The sequence below is a fragment of the Poecilia mexicana genome, unplaced genomic scaffold (assembly GCF_051168715.1).
Source record: "Poecilia mexicana isolate PSO_F unplaced genomic scaffold, ASM5116871v1 scaffold_11, whole genome shotgun sequence".
In the NCBI taxonomy this organism is placed as follows: domain Eukaryota; kingdom Metazoa; phylum Chordata; class Actinopteri; order Cyprinodontiformes; family Poeciliidae; genus Poecilia; species Poecilia mexicana.
In genome coordinates, this window is record NW_028263380.1 from 9,848,011 (window position 1) to 9,875,046 (window position 27,036).

General features: G+C 42.6%; 3 protein-coding genes, 1 long non-coding RNA gene and 1 pseudogene across 11 annotated transcripts in view; 3 read left to right on the top strand and 2 right to left on the bottom strand.

Moving 5' to 3' along the window:
• Window positions 1–43: 43 nt before the first annotated feature.
• Window positions 44–4,699, bottom strand: LOC106915410 (uncharacterized; annotated as a pseudogene).
• Window positions 1,155–13,690, top strand: hoxa3a (homeobox A3a). 6 transcript variants are annotated; one of them, XM_088010142.1, is made up of 4 exons: window positions 1,155–1,258; window positions 3,725–5,665; window positions 7,351–7,939; window positions 11,969–13,690. In XM_088010142.1, the coding sequence occupies exons 3-4, from the start codon at window positions 7,468–7,470 to the stop codon at window positions 12,778–12,780; spliced, it is 1,284 nt and encodes a 427-aa protein (XP_087866268.1). In that variant the 5' UTR covers window positions 1,155–1,258; window positions 3,725–5,665; window positions 7,351–7,467; the 3' UTR covers window positions 12,781–13,690. The 6 variants fall into 6 exon arrangements, with proteins under 6 accessions (XP_087866268.1, XP_014838479.1, XP_087866266.1 ...); XM_014982993.2 differs by having other exon boundaries at window positions 3,725–3,779; XM_088010140.1 differs by lacking the exon at window positions 1,155–1,258 and adding an exon at window positions 1,483–2,861.
• Window positions 13,651–15,464, bottom strand: LOC148156405 (uncharacterized). Its single transcript, XR_015764619.1, has 2 exons — window positions 15,322–15,464; window positions 13,651–14,257 (listed from the first exon to the last, which is right to left on the bottom strand). It is a non-coding gene; the product is annotated as an uncharacterized LOC148156405 (long non-coding RNA).
• On the top strand, window positions 15,462–20,568 carry LOC106915405 (homeobox protein Hox-A2a). 3 transcript variants are annotated; one of them, XM_088010144.1, is made up of 3 exons: window positions 15,462–17,937; window positions 18,339–18,558; window positions 19,141–20,310. In XM_088010144.1, exons 2-3 carry the CDS (start codon window positions 18,450–18,452, stop codon window positions 19,857–19,859), a joined length of 828 nt encoding a protein of 275 aa, XP_087866270.1. In that variant the 5' UTR covers window positions 15,462–17,937; window positions 18,339–18,449; the 3' UTR covers window positions 19,860–20,310. The 3 variants fall into 3 exon arrangements, with proteins under 3 accessions (XP_087866270.1, XP_087866271.1, XP_014838482.1); XM_088010145.1 differs by having other exon boundaries at window positions 15,462–17,809; XM_014982996.2 differs by having other exon boundaries at window positions 15,462–18,558; window positions 19,141–20,568.
• Window positions 20,569–21,438: 870 nt separating this feature from the next.
• Window positions 21,439–27,036, top strand: part of hoxa1a (homeobox A1a) — a 28,125-nt gene continuing 22,527 nt past the window's right edge. Inside the window, exon 1 of the mRNA XM_088010147.1 lies at window positions 21,439–26,663. Coding sequence (XP_087866273.1) covers window positions 26,057–26,663 — 607 coding nt within the window. The 5' untranslated portion in view covers window positions 21,439–26,056. The remainder of the gene's footprint in view (window positions 26,664–27,036) is intronic.

The following is a 27,036-nucleotide window of genomic DNA, read 5'->3' on the forward strand; positions in this document are numbered from 1 at the left end:
AGAACGGTGACTAACACATTTTTCTGGGATAATAAAGAGCCACTTCTTACAAGAAAATCCAACTTGCTTTATTACAACCACATCCAAGCAAACACTTCTTCTGTCTTCGTTGGTCGCACTGTTTGTCTGGGGTTAATTAGAGATGGCTCCACTCAGCTCGAGGCGTTGAATTTCGCATTAGTCTTGATGTTGGCCGATGTAAACCTCTGTGCAGCAGTTATCTTCGGCTGAGAGGCTCGGTAACCCAAGCCTGGCTGTTAAGAGCTCCGAGTGTCAACATTGTGGGAAGATATGGCCAGTCGTCTGGCCGACATCCAGGGGGTCTCTGCGCCTGCAGCTCCTCTCCGTGCTGACAGAGATAAGGAGGCTTGATTTGTGAAAATACATCTGGGAACATTTGTGTTATTTTGATTTTTTTTAAAAAGTGATCAATTAAAGAGTTTCAGGAAATGGCAATGAGCTAGAATGTTTGTTGAATTAAGAAATTAAAGAGGAGTTTTTAAATGCTACCAAAGTCGGTGCTTGGATGTCTGACTTGCCACTCAACTCTGCACGGGTCAGGGGAAAGTTCAGGTGTGGTGGCGACAGGTAGGGTGGGATTATCCTGCAGGGCACGGTCATTCAGTTTCACAAGCCTTTACATCAGTCTGGGTCTGTAAAAAGACACACGTGAAAATTTTGGTCCTAAATCACATCATGAAACTTTTCGTCGCTCTCACAAACACGCGTCTACGTTCGCTGAGAATAGATTTTTTTTTTAACTAAAAGTGAAGAAACCGCATCTGACTCTGCTCTTGACTTGAAAGTTTGCCATTAGAGTTGGAGTCGGAGAGGACAAAAGCCTCAATGCAGGGAGTGGGACGGAGCCTCTGTCCGACTCGAGTGATTAATAGTTGTGGTGGGGATTTTTCCACGCCCGCTGCTCGGTGTTGACGGAAAACAAGCGCCAAACGGCGCCGAGAGGAGAGAATCTCTTCCGGGCTACGAGCTTTTGGCTACATACGCTCTGTGTATGTGAACCTCCCTCTTTAAAAAAAACAACAAAAAAAACTTTCTTTGATTTATTTATTAATCTCTAAAACTTTTTTACGCACAAGCTCGAGTGAATTGATCCATGTTAGTTTAATGGGGATCCATGTACTGACCAGCAGGGTCGAGCAGCCTCTCTTTGGTCACCTCACCTTTCCTTTCCGCCCACCGCTGACTGACAGGCGCCCCTCACGACCACCGGGACGCACATCCTCTCCGTGTGTGACAGGTAAATGTGGCAACGTTTGGTTTCTATTTACCCCTGCAGCGTGTGCGCCGCGCTGATTGAGGGGGGCTCAGAGGCTGACAAAGTGGTATATACTAATGTACAAGTGTCGCGATGAGAACAGGGGGGGCGGTGTTGAGTTGAGCGCCGTGGAATACACCCATGCAAAGCGAGGCGGTGGTAGAATGAAGAGGAAGCTAAAAGCGCGTTTTGTTTTGTTGCGCTCGGACAGCTTTACGCCGTGCAAAATGTGCTCGAATCTCTGCTGCTCTTTCGGCCGCTAACAGGCACGAAATATATGGCGCTCTAAAAGTGTCAGAAAAAAGCCCCATTTCTCCCCTCTGAATGGGGCGACACGTGGAAAAGCTGCTTCTCAGTGAGAGGCTCGCTCCTCAGCCAGATACATTGCACTATCACACAGCCCCTCTCTTTTTTTTCTTCTACCTCTTCTTCTTTCTCCCCCCTCTCTCTACAAGCCCGATCCGTTTCTCCTCAGGGGCAATGACTGCCTCCATTAATGATTCACGGGCTCAAATAAAAGGGGATTTAAGTTGACGTTGCGTCACGTGAGCAGGGCGCATAATACCGCGCGGTGTTATGGCACTGGGAAGAGAACCGGAGCCCCGGTCTGGCCATATGATGCAGATTATATGCTGGTTACCCCCACTTTTCGGGAGGGGAGTCCTGGCTTTGTAGTTTTTTTTTCTTTCTTTCTTTCTTTCTTTTTTTTTTTTTTTTTTTTTGAATATCCGGAAAAGAAAAAAAGCCGATTTGAGCAAACGAGAAGAGGAGAGAAGGATCTCTGGCTTTTGTGGATGTATTCTGTTGTACACGGACGGATATGTGTTTTTTTCCACGCGGACGGAGTCAGAGCCCCAGCTTTGGGAGGATGGATTTTATTTTGAGGTATTTCCGCCGATTGTTCATTACTGTCGTGAGTTATTGCTACGCCAGACAGAGGTCAGTCAGTGAAGGGGGTGTGGGGAGGGGGCTCCTTGTTATTTATTTTTATTTTTTGCAGCGCAAGAAATTTTAAGAAGTTGTCAGTATGCATAACATAAGTTAACCTAAATAAATGTCATATTTTTTGTCCAAATAACCTATTTTTTGTGTTCTTTATAATATAAAAAATGCACAACTAATTCCAGTGGAACAATTACACCGTAATAGCACAATAAATAACAGAAGAAGTCTTTTTTTGTTGGACAAATAAGCCACTGTGAGTAAATAAAGCCTCCATTTATCCCGACTTCTAGCAAACACCCAGACAGAAGAGCGCGCCGGCGGTTCAGGGTGTCAACCTGTCCCATAAAACTTAAACAGCCCCATCTCTTTAAGCTGGTTTATGTTCCGCGCCCGTGCGTAAACGATGCATCAAGACGATCTCCATAAAAAAAGAGAGAGAGAGAGAGAGGAAAGACGAAGAAGATTTAAGAAAAAAAAAAGAAGTAGCTGGTGGGGATCAGTTGGGGTAGTTGTTGTGTCGCTCCGCCGTGGGGAAATGAGGATATAATGGAAGACGGAGTGCCATCGAGGACCGCCGCGGCCGCGCTGAGGTCACGGCGCTCCGGCTTTGATTTATGGGCGCAGGGACTTTGGGAAGGTGGTGAGCGCCAGCTAATGACTGTTCGATCTGTTTGCGAGAGGAGATGCAACAAACACGTTATTTGCATACATGACGATTACTATTATTATTATTATTATTATTATTATTATTATTATTATTATTATTATTATTATTATTATTATTATTATTATTATTATTATTTTCCTATATGTGTTTTCGTAGCTATGCGCAGAATTGATCAGAGTTTTATAAAGAAGAATTTCTGGCTTTCATACATCCGTTATCTGAAGGAGTTCGTGTGTGTGTGTATATTTCATGAGAATTATAGGCTTCTGATTTTTGCAACCTTTTCTAATAGAGTTACTCAAAAAATAAATCAAAATATTTTTTTTCTTTTTGCATAATATTATAATAATATTCATCCAAGCATATGTTAAATCGTTTCCCCCCCAAACCTAAGATTGTAGGCCTAATTTGGGATCCATCAGTTCCTCTTTATATTTAAACCTTTTTTGTTGTTGTTTATTTAACATTTTATGGAATTTCTCAAACAGAATCCGACGTTAACCTATTTTAAGAAAAAAAGTTTGAATTTTGCTCCCGACTAATAGACAAAACATGACTACCCATTTCGCTGTTCTAACGAAAGAGTTACGCTGAATTATGCGCCCAAACATAAACGAATAATAAAACATAAACCCCGTCTTTCACATCTGTGCTTTAAATATAAATAAATAACATCAAAATCCACATTAATGTATTTTAAATGTGAGAACATTTCTGAATTAGTCTAAAAAAAAGAGAGAAGAAAATAAAACTCACAGAAGCCCGTTGAAGAAAATGTAAAGTTATGCCTTAAGTTACTAAAGAAAAGGGGGGGGAAATCCTTTTTGTCGTTGCAGAAATCCGGCCGAGTAACTTCAGGCCCGGTCTCGGAAACACCCTGAGCTGCCTTCGGTAAGTCCATACATCTTTATTGATTTATGTTATGAATGCTTGATGGTGATATCCTTATTCAATTTCTAATAAGTACCACACACGCGCGCGCGCGCCTTCCCAGTGCGCTCACAAGGCCAGAGAAGCAGAAGCAGTCTATGTATGGCTTGTTGTATATTTCCGTGTAGCAGCAATATGACCAACGCGAGAGCAATATTTCCTTCTCTTCCACTTGTCTTTGTGGTGTAATTTGTCACCATAAAAGTGACGGAGGGGAATCGCGGCTCTTGGAGAGCTGCCTTACTCGTTTTTTTTTTTTTGTGTTGTTTTTTTTAACTACTTTCTGCGAAAGCCATCTGCTTGGAGCGACTACAGCCTGATGCTAAGAGGTTTTTACGTTTTATTTTATTACAATTTTACGTTTTTGGGGTTTTTTTCCCCCCCGACCTTTCCCATGTAGCTTTTTGGTCTTATAACGCTCGACCTTTTAACCCTCTCCTCGGGCCAAATGGCGAAGGAAAAAAAAAGGACCAAATCAGCGTTTTAGCGTAGAACAAAGAAGTAAATAATTACACAAAGTGGCAGCAGTTGCTTTGTGAAAGAAAAAGGCGAAGTTAGCTTAAAAAAATCCTAATGTGTGATTTTTTTTTTCGCCCACTCAAGACTCCCACGCCGTCCTTGCGTGCGCTCTCTCTACCTTTCTAATGGTGTCACCGAAATGCTTCTGTCCCACAGCCTGAAAACCAGCGGAGAAGCTTTAGCTGCTGGCCGTGTTTACAGCTGAGAGGGGAGTCATAAATCTAATTCTATCAAGTCTTTCATTCTGGCTGCAAACATTACCATGCAGAGGGATTCCCCGGCTCCCTTCTTCTCCTCTGCTCCACGCTGCGTGTCCTCCCGCTTTGGCCTTTTTGGTGTTGAAACCTCTGCCCATTTTTCATCCCCGTGCGCGAGCTGCTGTGGGTTTCTTTTTTTTTTCCCTTTAATATTTAGGAGCTTTGGTCAGAACGTGCACTGACTGCCCTGCAGCTTTCCTTCATATTTAGCGGGTTCACGTTGAAATGAAAAAGAACTGTACGTCCTTGCGCTAAAACAGCAAATTCTGAGGGAGAAAAAAAAGAGAAGAAAAAGTAGGTTAATGATTAAGCCGCCTATAGAAGCGCTTTTATCTCCCATGGAAATGGAAAGGCAGCTCTCGGTATCCCTTTGTTATTCCGAAAATCTCCTTGTATTCATAACTTCTATCTAGGACCCGGGATAAATGATAAGAAAATGGCCTAGAACACCTTTTGGGACGGCGCATTAGTAACGAGGCATTATTAACGTTATTATTTTCTAGACGGACTACCTCATTTGGGATGTTGGGGGAGGAGGAGAGGCAACTACTTGATTTGGACTGGCTTTCCAAGGCGCTTGCTTCATTTGCATAATTTTTCTTGTCTACGGTGACGCTCTGGTTCGGGGCAGTTCACTGGTGTCTGCATGGTAACTGCTGAAGGATCTCATAGTCAAGCATAGCCTTGGCTGACGTTAATATTGCCATGAAGCCCTGTCCATTACCCTGCAAGCATGGGAGCAGATAACTCTTCTTATCGCGCTGACCCGACTGCTCACGCCTGCTTTCGCAATCTCGGCGAGTAAGGAGAGAAAAGGAAAGGGGGTCTTCTCTTGGCTCTTCCCTTTTTTTTTTTTTTTTTTTTTTTTTGCTCCTGTGTGTTGTGCCTGCTAATGCCTGCCTGCATGGCAGGGCGCAGTCTGCCGCTGCTCCTTCAACCCAGTCAGCCCCGCTGCCTTTAAAAACTTTTTTTTTTCTGCCCCCTCTTCCTCTGGATTACTGCCTTTGATCGATTTCGTCGCTGAATGAGAAAATATTGCCCGGCGCTCTGCATTCATCGTGAGAGGACAAGGTAAGCAGGGGCCAGAAATAGGCTCCCCTTTCGGTTGTAAATGGTGGAGTTTGTGTGTCGCGGCGGTGATTTATCACCGTACGACTTAAGATCTCGGTTCAGGAAGAGTTCACACGCACACACATAGTCAGGCGGACGGATTTTTTCCTGCAGCAGCACAGCTCAAGTCTGCCTTTTGTCTCTCTTTTCTCTGCCATTTATGACTGTCGCAATGGTTCGCAGGGAGATCCAGAGAGGAGAAGACTCCTTATGCCTTTTACCGGTCATTAGAGAGCGTCTTTCAATCCGCAGTTAGGCTGCGTTGAAAGCAAACATGGGGTCTCACTTTGGACTTATTTGTACTTTGGTATGCCAGGCTGCACGGGTCTTGCTTTTATTTTCATTTGTACTTTTTTGTTCAAGTTTTAACAAATGCATCCCAGACTAAGGACTGCTTTAGATAAAATAAAATAAAATAAAATACTGAGAAAATTAGTAGTTTATGGAACCCTGTCGTGATTTTGATAGTTACAGATTTACTGTTATTCATAAAAAAAGATAAATAGAATAAAATATAACTGGATATTTATGGGTAAAACTGAGCTGCATAAATTTAAATTTGATATTTAGATGTAAAAAAAAATCCCTAAAGGAGACGGGAGCGTGTCAATGTATGAATCAGACTAAACAGAAGCAAATCTATTTTAACATTATTATTATTATTATTATTATTATTATTATTATTATTATTATTATTATTATTATTATTATTATTATTATTATTATTATTATTATTATCTCAGTCTATAAAACAATACCAATGGAAAACTAGTAGCTCTATTATGGATAAACAGTCTATTATTCCTGTGTTATTACTGGATCCGCTCTTACAGCAGCAGGCTGTAGATGTGTCTTCCCTGGGTTTCTTCTCCGCTTTACAATCGGGCTTCTCCTTTGACCGGGCCCGGCGCTCCCGGCCACTCGTATATCAAAAAGACGGAGCCGGCAGGAAATTATTATGGGCCCTAAGAGGGAAGAAAAAAAAAAAGTTCCCACCTTGGTGTCACAAGAGCGCAGAGATGCCCGTCTGGTTTTTCAGGTTTTCCTCGGGCCCCCTTTTTCATTTATCTTGCAACAAGCAATACAAAAAAACAATAAAAAAAAATAGAAATATATATATCCGAATTTTCTCTCACTGTTCCAGAATGATTTTTTTTCTAGCTGGGAAAAAGAATTTTATAAAAAAAAGAGAAGAAAAAAAGTGAATGTCTTTTACCTGCTTACACAGGAAATTAGATATGCTGTTGACAGCCCGGTTGGTAGAATAATATTGTAACAGAAACATTATTTTCCTGTGTGGCAGCCCGCTAACAAGCCGTTTCCACAGCAGGCACTTTCCCCCCATAAACTCTACTGTAACTATATTCCCTTTATCCCTCTCGGCTCAGAGTTTTAAACTGTCGCCCTGATTCTTGTTAGGCTTTTTTAAAATGATTTGAATGCTTTGGAAAACGTGTTATGCTGTTTGGCACAGATGGTAATGCAAGGTTAGTGTGTGCTTTTGTGTAAGCCATAAGGTAAACGGTAATAGTCCACAGAACTGTTGGCCCTATCTTGCCTCCACAGTCTCCAGTGTCAGGTCTGTATTGAAAAGTAAGATGGATCGCCACCATTTCTCCTCCTCACAGTGCTTCTTGTAACCCTAGGTTCACCCGAGGAGGCCATTGGCGGAGAGGCGTCACGTGACCACGGGGTGCCAATGTTATTCTACGAGGGTGTCAAGACCCTGTCAGTTTCTGAAATAAATATTGGGAAACGGCGAGATGCAAAAGGCGACCTACTACGACAGCTCCGCAATTTACAGTGGCTACCCGTATCAAAGCGCAAATGGCTTCGGTTATGATGCCAATCAGGTCCAATATCCCAGGGCCTCTCATGTGGAAAGCGAGTACCATCGACCCGCCTGCTCCCTACAGTCTCCCGGCGGCGGCTCCGTTGCTCTGCAGAAGCCAGGGGAGATGGTGGCGGAGGGCTGCGACAGGGCCATTCAGGCGGCGCAGGCCAAGGTTCTCCCCGAAAGCAATCATCAAGCGCCGGTGCCGGTGTCAGGCCCACCGCCTCCCCCCTCGCTGTCCCCCGGCGGAGTCAGCCAAGACGCGAGCAATGGCTCCGGCCAGCCCGGCGCAGCCAAGAGCGGCTCCCCGACCTCCGGTACCCGCAACAAACAGATCTTCCCCTGGATGAAGGAGTCCCGTCAGAACACCAAGCAGAAACCCTCCAGTAGCTCCAGTTCAGGTACAAGCTGCCGCGGACACACAAACCCTGATACTTACGTTCAATACACGGGGGTGGTAGAGAGGGGTGGGCAGGTATAAAGGTTTGCAGGGAGGTGGGCAAACCGCAACAGAGCATTAGTTTGCTTCCTGTGAAGGTCACGTTGTTTAATTTTCTGAGCTGTGGCATTTTAGGTGAACCATTTGTTGTAACAAATCATTTGATGAAGCCGCATCCTGCGACGATTGGCCCACTTTTTTTTTTATTGATGTCGTTAATATCCCAACATCTTTCAGCATAAATGCAGGCGGCGGATGGCGGAGGGGAAAGCAGCAGATCCCTCCTTTTGTTTGTCCCCATGCCCTCCAGCTGACCTGTCCCTACTGTAAACACACATCTCCACTGATCACATAATGTTCCCGGAGAGACAGCAAACAAACACACACAACAGTTGTTTCAGTTTGTCCTGCTGTTTTGATTAGAGGGGAAACTCAGTGGGTCAGTGTTTGGGGGGTAAAGGGGCAGGCCTGAGGAGGGGTGGGGTATTTACTCAGAGCCAACCTAAAAACGTTAAAGATGCTCCTCTTCCCATGACCTGCTGTGCATATTGTGGCTGGTATGTTAAACATGTTTGCAGTTATTTGTTTTATTTTATTTTATTTTATTTTTTTTTTTCACAAAATGAAACGATTATAGTTATAGGTTTTATTTTTAGGCTTAATTAATGAAGCTTTTCCATGCACAGAGCGATGATCTTGATGAGATCTGTTCAGACTAAGGATGTGGTCTCTCAGGTTTAGTTAAAAACAAAGTCATATCTCAGCTTATTTGCCTATAGAAAACTGGTAATCTACTACATTTCAAACACATTTGATGCATTATTGACATTACTGAGCAAACAGAACACAGTGATTCACATCAGGCAATTCCTTATGTTCATATAACCTGTTTATGCATCCCAAGCCTCTGTGCTTAAATCTCTCTTTGGCTGATTTAAATCCTAAAAACTAAAAAAGTAATTTTTCTTTTTGAATTTAACAAATTATGAGCCGTGGAAGAAATTAATTAGACGTTCATGCCAGTTAATAAAGTGCAAACCAACATCGTACTTTCTTATGTTTTTTTCTAATAAATTTTAGAAGAATTTTACATAAATCTTAAGACAAATTTCCACTGATTTTGTAAAAGATGGGCTATGCACTTATGTGCTTTCAGTTTGAGTTTAAACATTTTGCACAAAACACAAAGGAGTTAGTTGTTTATGGATGTATGGATGTGTTGTCACATTATGTTGACAATACAATATGCATTGAGGCAACCTGAAAATTCTGGTGTAAGAATAAGTTAGCGATGGTCTTCAGAAACAGTTGAAACTCAAAATCCTATGTGGTTCCAGTGTGAGTTTGAAAATTGCACATCAAGAAAGTTGTCCTTTCAGCATATTGTAGGTAAAAGCATCAAAACTACAATGATCTGAGTGGCATTCAGAAATGGTAATGAGCCAAACTAAGCATTCAAGTGAACACCTTGCGTGACAATCTATACAAAATGGTTGAAATTCAAGCATTATGGTTTCACAGTCAGTTCGACATGTCTGGATATGGCATTAATGCATATTTTCTACAAGAACAATGAAGATACGATCTGAAGTCTCAAACGCTTGCAAATGTTTTCTTTTCACTGAGCAAAATTATATTTTCAGTTGTACAAATTTTGACTAAAATGGTCTTTAAAAGCACCTAAAGATCCAAAAGTAATTGTGGCTTCAAAGTGAGTTTGAAAAGTAACAAGACGAGGCGAACATCTATTAAGCACATATTACGCCCTCTATTCCAACGTCTAATGCTTGGGTATTAGACATTTGGGCTCCATATTTTTTTAAACAAATGTATATTTTGTAAATATTGTATTTTACAGTACTAGAGAAATTGTATGAACTAATATTTAAGTGACAATTTAATTTCTTGAATATCTGTTGAAAACGATGACGTCATAGCCCAAGCACAAACTTCATGGGGCTTTTTGATTGGTCTCAAAAGTTGATTCTGGTAAAGTTGACCAGAGTTGTGCATGTTCCAGATGTACATTTAATATTAATTGGGATTATTTTTAGCAAGTCAATGCTTATTAATATTAGCAACACAAGCAAAAACAGTAATGTATTTGTATGCACAGAAAATAAAAGGACGAGTCTCACAATCTAGATGTTGGACAGTGCTACATGATCTATATGAGTTACTGTAAAAAGTGCTAAAAATAGCTAAGCAACTTTGCTATGATTTTTTGAAAAAAAAAAAAAAAAAACTAAAGAAAAAACATAACATATTGGATAATAAATAACTAAGTGTTCCAGTCTAAGAACTAACTTCAGGGTTGTTCTCAGGGTTTGTTTTATATTCTTATTAGAATTCCAAAGTGCCCATTTCCAGGTATGACAAGAGCACACACCTTAACCGTCAACCACAAACACCTGAGGCTCAACAACACCAAGCCTTAAAGGCATATTCCAAGCCCCCCTTTTTGTTTTGGTAACTGCATTTTACTCCGCCACATACTAGGCACTGACTGTTACTATAACATTTGGGGTAAATATTTATGTGCAGATGAGGGAAGAAATTACGGGAAAGAATACTGTGTCTATATGAAACATTTTAGAAAGAATCCAAAACAAATCATTAAATAGTTCCAGAGAAACTAAGAACCTTGAAGTTAACAAGTACCTTGAATCGTTTTATTGTACTTTGCATCAAAGGAATCTGTGTGGTCAGGGCACCAAAACCATCTCTAGCCCAGGGACCAACTTCCTCCTAATGCCGGCCCTGCTTCCATTTTGTTTTACAGTGCTATTCTTTGTATAGATGAACAAATGATTATCATTATTAAACGTAACATATTAGAAATTAATTCATAAATATTTATAACTAATCAGCATTTTGTCTTCCATTCCACAGCCAACATTTACATATTGGTTCATATGGGTAGCAAATGGGCTGAAATATGGGATCCATAATTAATTGTTTTTAGTTTGGATAGTGACCTCACGTTTACTGCTTATATGACTTGGACAGAGGAAAAACTCTGGGATCTGCATGGATCATGTGCTGCTCAGTTTGTACTGATTTGCATCACATCTATTTTAGAACCAGCTGAGATATGATGTCTGAACTGTTTTGTACTTGTTTTTATATTGTATTCAAACCATATGGATCTCATATAATTTTTTTTTTCTTTTTTCGGAGCGCCCAGCCATTTAGAACCCATCCAAACTAAGCCAGATCCTAACAGGGCCTGCATGCACATATTGGCTGAGCCTAAGCTAACAGCCAATTTCTTCTTCTCATGTGTGCAGACTTCTCTTTCATCTGTGCAATATCATTACGCCTCAGGTTATGTCATGTTGCATTCCTCCTACCTCAGGTTTAGGAGACAGGTAGTGAAATTTATTAAGTGTTGGTCGGCTGCCACTGCAAGTGGATATGACCTTAGGATTCTGCAGGCAAGTGCTTGCCTCTTAAAGCTTATCAGCGAGGGCAAGATGAGCAGTTTTATACACCCTGAAGAATCTATAAATGCTTGTGCTTGCATTATGCGCGTGTTATGCGGTGTGACTTTCGGGGCAGCATGAGGGTCAAAATGTTTTTGTGTAGGAAACCAGGGTTACATATCAGATAGTGACCCAGTTTTCTGCCATTGCATTTCTGGTTAGTGATTGGACATGTAGGCACATTGATTGTTAATTGTCTTATGGTCCCCTGATGATAACCCCTGCGTTGGGGGTGGATTTATCAAAATGTTGAGATGTTTGCTCCACATTGGCTGCAGATCTTAGGAGATGAAAAACTGTACTTTAATGGGCATATTTATCTAGTAAAGAGCTCTATCACCACCACCACCGCCCCCCTCCTGATTGCAGGGTTTCACTATCAGTGTATGTGTTGTCACCCAGTTTCTGCTCCCACTCTCACTCTCCTGTGTCTTGCGTCTGTGTTTCTCTCTGTGTGCCTATAATGGATCACTGATTGACGCCCTCCTTCTCCTTCTCCCTGACAGTGGAGAGTTGCCCAGGAGACAAGAGTCCTCCGGGGTCAGCGGCGTCAAAGAGGGCCCGGACAGCTTACACCAGCGCGCAGCTCGTGGAGCTGGAGAAGGAGTTCCACTTCAACCGGTACCTGTGCAGGCCCAGGAGGGTGGAGATGGCCAACCTGCTTAACCTCACGGAGAGACAGATCAAAATCTGGTTCCAAAACCGACGGATGAAGTACAAAAAGGATCAGAAGGGCGTCGGGATGATGCCGTCTCCGGGCGGACAGTCTCCCCGGAGCCCAGTAGGCCCACCGTCCGGTGGGGGCGGCGGTGGAGGGAGCGGATACCTCAACTCTATGCATTCTCTCGTTAACAGTGTACCGTACGAGTCCCAGTCTGCAACCCCTTACAATAAGAATCATCAAACAGCGTACGGTATGGCTACGTCATATCCCCCTCCTCTGAGCAACTCCCTCAACAGCTGCCCACCCCCCCAGAAGAGGTACCCTGGGACGGACTCGGCCACGCCCGAGTATGACGCGCACCACCCCCTGCACGGCAACGGCAACTATGGCACACATATGCAGGGCAGCCCCGTCTACGTCGGCGGAGGCTACATCGACTCTGTGCCCAGCTCCGGGGCCTCAGTTTTCGGTCTCACCCACCTCCCTCACCCGCCTCCTCCGTCCGCGAGCATGGAGTACAACGGGGCGATTACGATGGGCAACAGCGGCGGTCAACATCACGGCGTGTGTGATGCGACGCCGACGTACACGGACCTAACGCCGCACTACTCTCAGGGAAGAATCCAGGAAGCACCCAAACTGACGCATCTGTAGCATGCGGCGCGAGACTGGATCACTCCGCCCCATTGTCTCATCCAAGCTCCAGACATACCCCCCCGCCCCCCTCCTGCTTTGTTTCTGCGCCTCCTCATGGCTCCCACCTTCTCCTTCTGCCTTTTATTGTTTGTTTGTTTGTGTTCTCTATAGTTTCATGTGTGAAGTAGCGTAGGACAAATAATCACGACTTGCTTGAATTTTCCTCTATTTGCTTGTCTCATTGTCTCACCAAGACCTTTATGTACCATAGAGTGTCTATAGAGCCGAACGGAGGGAAGGAAGAAGGGCATAGTATATCCATAGGATTATTTAATCTTTTCCTTTTTTAAAAAACGTCTTTTTAAAATCTCAAACAGGGTATTATGAACACATGTTATTCATTTTCAATGTGAAACTGTCCGTCTTTATTTATCCGCAATTGAAGAATGATGTTTTTTTTTTTTTTTTTTTTTTTTTTTTTTGCATTCTGTTGCACTTGTGTACAAAATGAACCTTAAGAGCCAGGAGCTGGGAATGTGAGGAGATTACATTTAAAACAAAGGGTCATGAACTTGCACAGACTCCCCTTTTGCTTCTGTTTTGTTCCATTGGTCTTTTAAAATGTTATTTATTCAGACTCCAATAGTATTATTTGACGCCCCTCCATCTCTGTCTGCAAGGGGAGAAGGTTGGTGGAGAAACTAGCGCCATGTTCGGCCCATATATGCAGCCATGTCACTTAGATTGCAGGTTTTCCAATTTGTTTCTTTCTTAGTATTATTGTTATTATTATTATTAATATTATTATTATTCGAGGAGGTGTTTCTATTTTGTCAGCGAATGAAAAAGAAACCAATCAGTCATGCAATAAGGGTGGAAAGAAGGACACACGTTTGCAGTTTCTTTATTGAATAAAAGACAAAACACATCATCATTTTTTTTCTTCTTCTCGATGTCAAACATTCCATGCTGCTCCAGTTCGAAGAAACAAATAAAGGCATTGAAGTGAAAAAAAAACAACAAAAAATAAAAAAATTAAAACAAAAACAGATCCACCCGTTTTAATTTTAAAATTCGCAAGCAGTTTCACATTTACATTATCACATAACGCTGTTTTATACATCTAAAAATAAAAGTGGGTTATCGGCGATGGTATGGAATCATCGGTAAAGCAGCATCAAATTAATGCTCTTTTAAAGCTACACATATCATATTCAAGAAGTAAATTTCATAAATTAAAGTCCTACCAGAAATTTTAAAAATAATTTAGAGTCAAAACTGCTCTGCATTAAATCTCATTAAAAAAAATAATAAAAAAAACCAAAACAAGAACAACTCGCAGATTAAAAAAAAAGAAAAAGAAAAAAAAAACATTTGATCTATTTACTCTCTCCTCCTTGAGGGTGGGCCCCCTTCTCTTTCCCGGCGCGTCTCTCTCATCTGCGTGGGCACATCCATAATAATAAAAATGTCACCCAGGTCTTCGTGGAAGGTTCTGCGGAGACAACAAGCCAAATGAGAAATCGTTTAAAAATAATCCCGCCTATGTGTAAAGCCAGTCAAACGCCGCTCACAGAGGACGCACTCTAAAGTACAATAATCAAGGACCTTATTTGTTCAATCAGACCCTGAAAATGTGCAGATTTTGATGCGTAAAAACCGGCCACACCACGACTGGAGGGAGCACGAGTGCTAAACATAGATGGCTGCAAATATTTTTATCTTCAAAATTAAATGCCAAACTAAAATATTACAAATAATTCTTTTTTTAATTGCTTGTAATAATTCTATTATATATATTTTTAATTACAATACAAAACGCAAGCCAGGAGCAAATGTGTTGAATGCAGTAGGCCATCGAAATAAATCTGTGTGCCAAGGTACTTATCCACAACAAACCTCTGACGGATTTTGTTTATTTCTCGCAATATTTGCTCACGTTAATGTATTTTTTCATCTGTCCCCTCCTCCCCCACAACTCTCATTTTCAACCTAGCATGATTGATATCAGAGGGCACGAACATTACCAGCCCTGACATATGGTTAGCAGGGAAACCTAGAACAATTGAAGCATGGTGTGTCACCGAGGGGGGAAAAAAGGGCCAATACTATGAGTATTTCTGTATCCAAGACAGAAACACACATGCACACGCGTTACGCAGCAGGACAGCGATTTGACCCACATGCGCCAAACGCAGGTAGCGCACAAATAAATTGTGTCTAAATTCAAAATTGAGCGCATACGGCGTTTTCTCTTTGCATTCGTAGGAAACTGCGCCCTAAATCACTCCTGCTCTAAAGATAAGTGTGTGGGACGCAACGGGCTCCCCTAAATGCCGCCACCCACTCCTGTCCGTGCACACAAAGCCTGCGCGCAATTCCAAAATAGCCATCAGTCTCTTCTCTTAGCAACTCGCTACTGGTCCATTCGCAGACATGCAAGTCTTAGGAAAGAAAAAAAAAGAAAAGAAAAACGATAACAACAAAGCAACAACAACAACAAAAATAGAAATTAAAGATAAAAGCCAGGTGGGGAAGCCAGCTTCACCACACACTCACCGATGGCTCTTAGAGAGGAAATGGTCGCATCTTGTGTGACCAGATTCCTTTTTTCCCCCTTGTTCTTTAAAAAAAATCCCTCCAGCGACAAACAGACTACCAGTGCGAGCAGAAACCGGTTCTAATCTGAGTGACCACTGTTTCTCGGCGCTTCCTGGCTGCATTTGATCCGGGGGAGAGTTAGAAGCCTTAAATGTGTTGTGAGGGCACCGAGCTGTCAGACCTTTTGGCGAGTAAGATTGATCGCGCACAGGCTTCCAGGACTCTTTGTTTGGTATATAAGCAACAAACTGAGAGAGAGGCCTTCCACTTCTTCTCCTTCTCCACTTCCCCTCTTCTCACTCAATAAACCACATACAGATATATATTTTGTGAACGAAAATACCCCACGTACTGCCGGACGAATAATAATAATAATAATAATAATAATAATAATAATAAAAAACAGGGAACAACTTCCTGAATGTGGCTTTTACAGATTCTTCTAGAAGAGCCATATGAAACTGAGCACGAGCAAGGGAAGAGAGCAGCTCAATAGCATTCCCATCAGCATAATAACGCTGGCAAATAGATTTCGTTGTAAAAAGGTCGATTGTAACAGTGTTTATGCTTGCTCCATGACCATTTCAGGTAGGAAGGATAATAGAAATACATTGAGAAGCTCATCCCCTCCTCCCCCACACAAGCAAGTGTGGCAATGTCCGTCCAATAAATCTTTGCTTTATGCAGCCTTGTGGCTTTGCGCTCCTGACATGAAAACAAACCTATTTCCAACGCTGCTTTTAAAGGAATGCAGTAATCGTGGCTGCTTTGAGTCATCAAAAGAGATTCTGTTTCATCACGGATTTATGAGCTCGACGTTTTAGTGGAATGAACGAAAAATGTGCCTTAATGCTACTGTCACATGGCTCCAAACACTACACTCCTATCAACGTCTTTTAAAGGTCTATTTAAGGTTTGTCCATTCTTGTTTTGGTTTAGCCCCTGATATACGCCGAAAACCGAAGTTATTTTTAAGGTATCGGTTCCGTCCAGATATTTTTTTACAAACAAATATTTTTGAAATTTAGGCTAAGTTAGCCCATTTGATCACCCCCACCTCCCCATCACATTTCAACCTCATTTAATTAAGCATCTTTGTCCATCTTTCACTTTTCAGAACATTGTCTTATTCTTCAGATGATTTCTTTGTCTATTCAAAAAAAAAAAAAAAAAAAGGTAATCAAAACCATTTTAACTGTAACAGGCGTCTTTTCACGTCTGACGTTTCAGCTGCATATTTATGCTGTTTAGATGGTAAACCATGGCATCTGTTATGTATTTGTCCACGAGTTTGACCATTTATAACCCAGAACCTTTCACTTCTCGACCACATTTCCACGTTGTTTAGATACAAGGTGACACATTCTTTATTTTAGCCATTTAACCATGTTTCCAATATAGTTTTGATTCTAAGTGTCATTGTGTAGGACTATCTAGAAGTGGAAGGCAGATATGTATTTTATTTTTCTGTGCAATGGTAATGTGCTCGGCGTAAAGGGTTGACTGTGTTAACAGAAGTGTACAACATAGTTTCGTCTTTTTTAAACACCACCGGGTCATTGTCCAAGAAAATAATCCGAAGTTAACAGAGCCCAGCAAGACGTCTTGGAGTGGGCGGTCTTTTCGTATTTCGTCTTGTTTAGACTGGAAGGCAACACGACCTGATGTCTAATAAACGAAGCTTTGCTCCGGAAAAAAAAAAGAAAAGAAAAAGTTGACTATTTGAACTAAATTTGGGTTATAGATTTGTCTTTGTATCAAACGACGGTGACAGATTGAGAAAAGTGAACGTCTTGTATCAGTGAGCATTCTTTGCCCCTCACCTGAACCAGTTTAAATCAACCACATTCTCATTTCGCTCAATTACAATTCAACGAAACTTTGCTTCGTGGAATAATTGGGACATTTCCTCATTTGCCAAAAAAAAAGAAAAGAAAAAGAAAGAAAGAACAAAAAGTTGACAAAGTTTAGATGTTCTCATAATAAATGGCCATATTTGTCATTTTTGTCAAATCATATGGATTATGATATGGTTAGTTTTACAGCTTTAATTAATGGTTAGCAACTTACATGCGTTCTAATTACAACACTCTTAAGTTTTGAAGTTTATTTTTCACCCCCAGAGCTTAAATATGAAGAGCTACTAGGGTGAAATGTGTGTGTGTGTGTGTGTGTGTGTGTGTGTGTGTGTGTGTGTGTGTGTGTGTGTGTGTGTGTGTGTGTGTGTGTGTGTGCTTTGTGTTGTATGCGTGTGTGTGAGTGGTGGGGGCGTTCTCGACTGACATCCTCAAACAATACGAGAAAGAGGAGTGCACGAATCCGCGCACCCTGAGCTGGTCTCCTTCCCTGTAATAGAGAGCGTCAGGCGCTTCTTAAAAAACACATTTTGTGGCTTAGTGGACTGGACTGGAGGAGCGAGGCGAGGACGAGCTGAGCGGACAGAGATGTAAATAAAAACAGTCGTGCATGGCCCAGCTGAGCGAGGACTTTTTTTTTTTTTTTTTTTTTCCTTTTGGATCAATCAGGCAGAGAGTGGCTTCTTTTGATTAAGCCCCAAATTGTCATTGGGCAGAGGTAATCATGTGACAGGCAATTCGGTCCAATTTCAACCTTGTCTCCATGAATTCTATAGTTTAATGGTAGCTCGGTCCCCATACGGCCGTAATCACTGAAATAGAAAAAAAAAACACATCAGGGGATTTTTCTTTTAAATATATATTTCTTTTTTTCTTCCTTCTTCATCGTCCTCACTGAGCCGCAACGTTTATAAAAATACGGCGCTGCAAACTTTCCTCGGCTCTCAGGGAGCGGAGATGAATTACGAATTCGAGCGAGAGAGCGGTTTTATCAATAGTCAGCCGTCGCTTGCTGAGTGCCTGACATCTTTCCCCCCTGTCGCTGATTCATTTCAAAGTTCATCAATCAAGAGCTCGACGCTTTCACGCCCGACACTGATTCCTCCTCCCTTCGAACAGACCATCCCCAGCCTGAACCCGGGCAGCCATCCGCGGCACGGTCGGCCCAGACACAGCCCCGATGGCTGCAGCCCGCTGCCTACCGCCTCCTTACCCCCGGAGTACCCGTGGATGCGGGAGAAGAAAGCCTCCAAGAGGAACCACCAGCTGCCGAACTCCACCACCGCCGCTACCACCGCCACCGCCATCTCCAACGGACCCGTGTGCTTCTCCCCGAAAGGTGGGTGAATCCTAAAACGACAATGCCTTCACTATCTGTTGCTGCATTTGGAGCCACCGGGCCCCCTTCTATGGAAGACATTAAATGCGGATAAAAAAATAAATAAATAAAAAAACAACATATGCCTGAGTATAGCTTTATTCTGGTGGATGAATATGAGTGTGAAGCGTGGGGGGTAAAGTTTGGGTAAAGTTTGGTGATGTAAGATGATTTATTCCCCTCGGCGAGGCAGAGTTTTGATGTGTGACAGTAATGAAGAGTGATGGAGTGCCTTTGCCGAGGAGGGCAGCTGGAGCATTCATTAGACTCCCACACCAGGATGGACCGCACTGTTTTAGAGAGCTTTACGCACATGAAGGCACCTATTTTATTCCCTAAAAGAATCAAGTGAGGAGTTTATATCAGTACAGACATTATGTTTGGGTAAAATGGGCAAGTTAACAACTCCAGCGGCCATTTTGCTTTATGTAAAACTCAAGAACGTTATATTTACTGGCAGCGGGGTTATGCAATTGTTGTGTCCTACTTCTTTTTTTCTTTTTGTTTTTTTTTTAAAGAATCCCCTTGCTGTTTATTTTTCAGGTTCGCCTGAGATCGTGGAGGGAGCGGGTGGAGGAGGGGGCTCCCGCAGGCTGAGGACCGCATACACCAACACACAGCTGCTGGAGCTGGAGAAGGAGTTCCACTTCAACAAGTATCTGTGTCGACCGAGGCGGGTGGAGATCGCGGCCCTGCTGGATCTAACCGAGAGACAGGTCAAGGTGTGGTTCCAGAACCGGCGCATGAAGCACAAGCGCCAGACTCAGACCAAGGAGAACCACGGAGGGGGAGACGCGAAGGGCCCTGGAGCCGACGACGGCATCCACAGCGAGGAGGACGAGGAAGGGAGCGGCCTGCTGTACGAGCAGAGTGGGCCCCTCCTGGAGAGAGATACCTGCTCCTTTCAGAACAACACACAGCAGCAGCCGCAGCAGCAGCAGCTTCACAATAATGGAGAGGCGGCAAGCTATGACAAAAATCTGAAACATTTTCCCAACCCGTCACCCACTGTTCCGGGCTGTATGTCAACAATGGGCCCCGGATCGGCATCTGGGCCGGACAATGGCGACAGCCCCTCAGCCCTGGATGTTTCTTTGCACGACTTTCAGCCTTTCTCCTCGGATTCCTGCCTGCAGCTCTCGGACACAGCCTCGCCGAGCTTGTCGGAGTCTCTGGATAGCCCCGTGGACATTTCCGCGGACACTTTCTATTTTTTCTCGGAGTCTCTGACCACAATCGACTTGCAGCATCTGAATTATTAACTCAGAAACAAACAAACAAAAAAAAAATCTTTCACATTTCCCCTGTATGTGTTTGTGTGTGTGTATGAGAAAGAGAGAGAGAGAGAGAGAGAGAGAGAGAGAATGTGTGTATGAAATCAGGCTACGAAGGCATTAATTCATATTGTTTGTGTGTGCGGCACATTTATTTTCTTGATATTTGACTTGACGATTAATACAAGGTAAGGACGGAACTAAATCACTGAAATAGCTCTGCTTATAGCTTAATTACCATAACAACTTGATCACTTGGAATAGAAATTACAAGTGTGTGGGTGTAAGAGGGAAAGTGTGTGTGCGTGTGTGTGTTTGTGTGTGTGTAAGAGAGAAAGTAATCTAACAGTGTTAGGCCAATACGGAACCGGGTCGTTTTTTATTTTTGTATAGTTTTCTTGGATATTTTTGTTAGAATACAAACTAACTTGCTACAATCCTTCTGCTTGTGTTTGACTCTTTTCTTTTTAACATTTATAGAGTGAACTTTATTTTATTTTTTTCGTTTCCTTTTTTCCTGTAAGAAACATTTAATCAGAAGCGAGAGTAAGAGGCCATGCAAATCAACAACAGGTTGGTAATGAATATAAATTATCGATTTGCATTCATTTCTCAACGGAACACTTGTTTGAAAACAAAGAATTTAGAAAAAAGTTTTTAGTCATCAATGGATAAATAAATCAATTCCACCCTCTAATCATTTATAGTAAAATGCAGTTATTTAAATAATTTTCAAACCAGACCTAGAATACAGATAACATATAAAACAAAATGAAGAATAAAACAACTACTAAAAATTGGTGCAAAACAGGTTTATTTATTTATTTCAAAATACCTAAATTGAAAGACATTTGAGAACTATAAGATCAATATTTACATTTCTAACTTCCAAACTAATTTCTTTTAAAGGGGAGGGGGGTGGACATCAAAATAACATTTCCTGCGGAGATCTTAGCTGTTAACACTGAGTGCAAGTTGCAGGCAAATAACCGGAGCCATGTTTGCCTTCAGGAGCTCATAAATCACCCCCGTGGCATGAAAGAGACGGACGTTAAGGAGAGCAATTGTCGCGTAATGTGAACAAATAATAAAAAACACCCACTTACGTTTTCATACGGGACTCCCCGACTCCTAAAACTAAAAAGGGGGCCGAGTCACTGCATGCGTTTGGCAATAATTCATTTTTATAGCTTGTTTGAACACGGCTCATGGCTCAGAGACAGCAGTAGCAGCAGCGGCAGTAGCAGCCGGTTCAGGATTAAGAGGCTGCGCTCAAACTTAAGCCAGACTCCTTTCGGAATATTGAACATTTATCAAATTCACTCCGAAGAAAAGCTTTCTCAAGTAGAGATTATTGTCTAAGCTTGTTTAACAGGAAATTAGGCGTGTTTGGGGGGATTTTACCACATTACTGGATGTTCGCATGTTTCAGCTGCGCCTTAAAGCCTCCTATTCAATGAAGGATTATTTCTAATCTTATTCAATGTGACTCCTCGTCAGGAATGGGGTTTTACTAGATATATAAAGTCAATACAACACATTTGAGCCAGATGTTAAAAGCCACGAGTTGCAATTGATCGATTTATAAAAACTTTGGCACATCAGCTGGAACTTTTCACTGAAAAATCTGAAAGCTAACCAACTCCTTCTGGTTATTTATTATTGGGCGAACAGTTGGGAAGAGTTATATGTATCTGCGTGTGTGCAGATGGGGTGTAGGATGAGGTCTGGGAGGGGGCACGAAGTGGGGCTAAAAAGTAAATTCAACTTTTTTCCTCCCCTCCCCTGTTTTTCCGACTAACCCTGGTGGAGGCCGTTTTAACCAAATCATTCCGAGACAGCGCGCCTTTTCTGTGCTCCTGCAGCTCACACAAAGAGCCGTGAAAAGCCTTCCGAGGTTCCTGCATGTGGCGACGCTGCTTCTTTCCATGAGCATAGTGAGGCAGGAGCCTTCGCCCACTCACTGCAGAGGCAGCTGGAGGAGCCAGAGAAAAGAGAGAGGGGGGCATGGTGGGAGTGGAGGGGAACTGAACCCAGTGCGCTTTTTCCACCCCTCCCCGCTGATGGGAAGTTTCAAACAAATTTCACTTTATTTTCACTTTTATTTTATGGTGATGTCACATTTCCCCTATCGGAATCTAAACTCTTAAAAACTTAAAAAGGTAACATTCAACAGAGAGTAGCTGAAGCAATAATACTAATAATAAAAAACCGCAAAGGAAAATAAGAGATTTAAAATGTTGGTCTCATTACAAATAACTTGATGCACTTTGCGCATACTGAATCAAAACCCACAACAGATGTTTATTGACACCTTGATGTGTTCAAGCAGTTCAAGCCTGACTCTTTTACATAAGACTATATTTGAAGCGACGGCCTAAAAAAGATCATTTGAACATATTTTCCACGATGACGTAATAGGTTAGCCAAGCTCGACTTCTTTTGATAGGGCTCAATTTGAAGCTGAGGCCTTTAAAAAAAGGCACTTTTTAAACATATTTTCCAAACTGAATAAAGAAGGCGACCTACAGTCATGAAAATACGTCAACGTGCTGTTCAGTGGTCCGAGGGGAACTCTATCTGCATCATTGTGGGTGTTTAGCTTCTCTTGGCCTCTGGGGGCGCTCGCTTCTCCACGAGATCCTGTACTTCTCCCTCCCCTTTCTTTTCCTTCCTCGGTGAGAGGTTATGCATCTGCCGCAAGTCTCCCACGCATACTTCCCTCTTGCCCCTCCCCCCCCCCTCTCTCTCTCTCCCTCTTTCTTTCTGCTCTCCAGGCTCTCTCTCACTCCTCTTCTTTTCTGCGGCCATTCATTTCTCCGGCAGCTTTATTTGATGATCTTAACAGTATAATCAGCCCACACTCACACCTCAGGCTACATAGGCGCATTTAAGACCTCCTCTCATTATTATATCATTTGATCACCGTACATGCGTAATGAATACATGTGGGAGTGAAACCACAGTAGATGGCAGACCCTCTGACCTGGTAGAGATGAAAAAATTAATACCCCATCATCCTAATGGTAAATGTGTTGTCTTGCCTCTTCATCACCTGTGACAACCCAAACACGAGGCGGAATTTACGTCGTTCTAATTCAGTTGCGGTTTGTATGTTTTTTGTTTGTTTGTTTGTTTGTGCGTTATTTTATGAATGAAATGAGATCAAAACCCAACCACCAGTTTAGTGCAAAGAGTTTGTTTTGTGTGTGTGTGTGTGTGTGTGTGTGTGTGTGTGTGTGTGTGTGTAGGTGTGTGTGTGTGCGTGTGCGCGCGCGCGCGTGTGTGTCATGTGGCGTGAAACTACATGTACAGGACAGGAGATTTAAGAAAACGCCATGACAGGGGCGTCTTTAAAAGGTTTTGTACGGGGGCAGGGGCCACTATTAACTTCGAACCAAGACAAAAGCCTTAGAAGAATTGCCAGAGTTTGTATTTTGGTATTTTTGTTACAATTAAATTTGAAGTTAAGTTAAAATAATAATAATAAATCAATATTCTTGTGTACAATATAGAAATCATAAAATTGAATCTGTTGTTTTTGTTAAGTGCCAGCTTACACTTTAAATGGATTTAAATGTTCCAAAGGAGTATATTTTTTTTTTTTGAAAAAGTAAGTTGTTTAAGTTTAAAATTTGAATCTAATCAGTATACTAAAAATGGACACGTATGTAAAATATTTGTCATTTGTAGTCATAGTTCAGTGTTGCTAATTTAACCATATCTGCTTCCTCTGTCTGTCCTTGGAGCGACAATTTATATGAAACGTAAACAAGCAAGATTTGTTGGCGCTTCTTCCCTGACATTTGAACACCCAATTTAATAAGTCAGAGAAAAAAGATGGTCTCCACAATATATTCATTATTATTTATTGATTATTACCCAGATGTGATGTGAAATGCACTTTGTGTGCATGCTCTTCTTTATAGGTTAGTGTTGAGAAGCTTGCCTAACTCTGAAGCATACAGATTGTTGTCTTGCATCAATAAGTAAAACTACATGCACAGAATGGAGAATGTTATGTGATAGTGGGTGGCGTGTGGTTGGTCACTCCTGTAAATCTGCTCCCATCCCCCTCCACCAACCAGGGCTGAAAGTCTCAAATACACTCTATATTAAGAGAAAACAAGCCTCTGTGAGTTGTAACATTTTTTAAAAATTATTATTTATACATTTGGAGTTTGCACAGTGGCATGGTTGGCATTGTGACGTTGCAGTAAGAAGGTTTTGGGTTCAAATCGCAGCCTAGGCTCTTTGTGGATGAAGTTTTCATGTTCACAGTGTGGATGTGTGGGTTTTTTATGAGTGCTAAGGATTCCTCCGGAGTCCAAGCAGGTGACTCTTAGGTCAATTGGTATTTTAAGTGCATCTGTATGGCTGTTTGCCCTGTGTGTCTCTGTGTTGCCCTGTGATGGACCAGAAACCCTGTTCCTCACCCAATGACCGCTGGCACCAGTTTCCCCCTGATCCCCTCCCTGCAAAAATAAGCGGGTAGACAATAGATGTATCAATAGATGTATTTATTTATTTATTTATTTATTTGAGCCTCTTACTGAAGGTTCTCTGCCTTCCTTTCCTCACTACTTCACTAAAAATAAAGATATGGATAAAACGATAACATTGTCTTGATATGACTTCTGGTTTTTGCTTCCTCACACTAATATCCTCATTGGTTCCTATCTGGTCTGAGGAAGTTCTGGAGACGCCCCTGCTGCCACATGAGGTGGAGTGTACAACAGGCAAACACAGATTCCTTGACAGTGATGCTCCCATTTTGTACCAATGCAAGGCCATTTCATTCCAACATACTTTTGGTCTGTACCGTAAACAAACCAGGCTACATCTGTCTATTACTCAAGTGTTTTTTTTAATTATTGAGAAAAACAGATATAAAATGTTCAACTTTCCACTTTTTCATAAAATGTGCCACATAGCCTGATATTTGATGATTTCATATCCCATCCTGTTCTCTCCTCCTGCTAATAGAAGGTACTTAGGGACAAGTGCTGCGAGTTAGCTGTTGCTATTGCACCATGATGCAAACATGGGACTGCTGTTTTATTCAGTTTGTCTATGTCGATGTGTGTCTGTCCCTATCAAATAAACTTCATAACAATGGAAGTAGTTGTAAACGCATGACGTTTCAGCAGAGATGACTGAGTGATTAAAAAAATTACTAATGATTGGTTGTCAGAGATGGTACGAAGCAAGGGGTCACGAACTGATACATGGACCAGTTCCAGCTCCTTTACATACCTGCAAAGAAAAAAAAAAAAAAAAAAAAAAACTGCAAATGACGGGTAAAGGCGAAAGTAATTGCCCCTCTAAATCTTCTACTGCTACATTTAACAGTTCATAACAAAAGAAGAAAAGAAACGAAAAATAAAATAAAATAAAACATATAGAAAGGGAAATGTCGCTCATTTCAGTCTGTAATGGGAGGGCAATGTTCTTGCCTCTTCCTTACTGTCACACTGTGACAATATTTGCAGAGTAAAATCCCATAATGTTCAAGCGTGAAACATTTCGCATCGGAATGAGACATTAATAGCCCACATATACCCCGCGGCAACGTTACGCACACGCACACACACAGAGGGACACGCACACTTGGCCATCTATCCAAGAGCGACTGACGGCATGTGACAACGCCGCTGTTACACTCGAGCATGACACACGCACATCCTCACTCGCTCTAATCCAAAAATAGGCTACCTGGGGGGTCAGAGTGCAGGGCCGTCCTCACGGTGAGGTAGCAGAGGATGAAAAGTTAATCTCTCCACCGGTGCAGGAGCGCGCAGCGGGGTTGCTTGCAGCAGCCCTGCTCCCCGCATGCGACCCCGGGACTGTCCACCTCCGTCTGCCTCCTGGCTCATTGTTTGCTCGGCCAATACATTAGCGGCGTCGCGCGTCACCTTGATCGACGAGCTCTCGGAATTTAAATAGCCCCTCAAACACCAATCTGTCACCGTCCTATAGGGGATAAGGACAAGTGCCTCACTGGCTGACCTGTAGCCACGTGACGGCAGCCGTTCATTGATATCGGTCAATGCGCGCCCCCTCCTTCCAACACTGATAAGGATAGAGTATAGGTAAAGGTTGGCACGGTCACTTTGGGCAAGGGTGGGTTAGAGGGCGTTTGTTGGAGAGGACGGTCCCTCAGCCCCTCGGAGAGCGATGCCACAATGAGCAGCTTCTTAGACTACTCGGTGATGAGCGGAGAAGGTAGCTCATGCTCCATCAGGGCTTTCCACTCGGACCACGGGATTACAGCTTTCCAGTCCTGCGGGGCTGCTGTCAACAGCTGTGGGGCGGATGAGCACTTCATGGCAAACAGGACTTCTCCTGACAGCCTCCCCCATCAGCCGGCGTCTTACCAGTCCTCTGCAAACACTTTGGGTCTCTCCTACGGAGCCCACCCGGCCTGCAGCACCAGCTATGGGCCCCAAAGTTTCTGCGCAACATATAACCACTACACGCTGAACCAGGAAGTGGACTCTGGAGCTGCGTTTCCCCAGTGCGGTCCATTGATGTTTTCGGGTAACTTACCCTCCTCCATGGTTCCTCAGCACCGCCACGGTTACAGTGCCACCCCACTGGGCCAGCTGCAGTATAGCCACGCCGCCTACGGAGGCGGACACGAGCAAGCGCCCCCTTACCCTGGTGGCTCAAACCCCATGTCACCTCTGCACGCAGCTCACCTGGAGGCTTGTTGCTCACCTCTGTCGGAGGGCGCCTCCTCTGCGCAGACTTTCGACTGGATGAAGGTTAAGAGGAATCCACCGAAAACAGGTGAGTGGGCAAAAATGTACCTTAAGAACAGAAAGGATACATAACGACATTTAATCAGACCTAGAAACGATGACATCGCTTTCCCTCTAAACTTTGTCAACATATAGTTGAAAAACGAAAATGAAGACTTAAAGAGAAAGATTCATGTATTGGTATTTTACACAGTTCTGTAAAAGGGCCTGAGATGTTCAAAAGTCAAAAGATGTTCCAAATCCTGTTACAATGGCGAGCATTTTCTCACTACATAAGTGAAACGACTCTATGGATGTCTATTGATGTTTATTGATCGAATATGGTAATTAAGCTTGACATTTTTGTAATTTTGGACGGGACGCGTTGGCTAAAAATCTAAAAAAAAAATTCTTGCAGCATG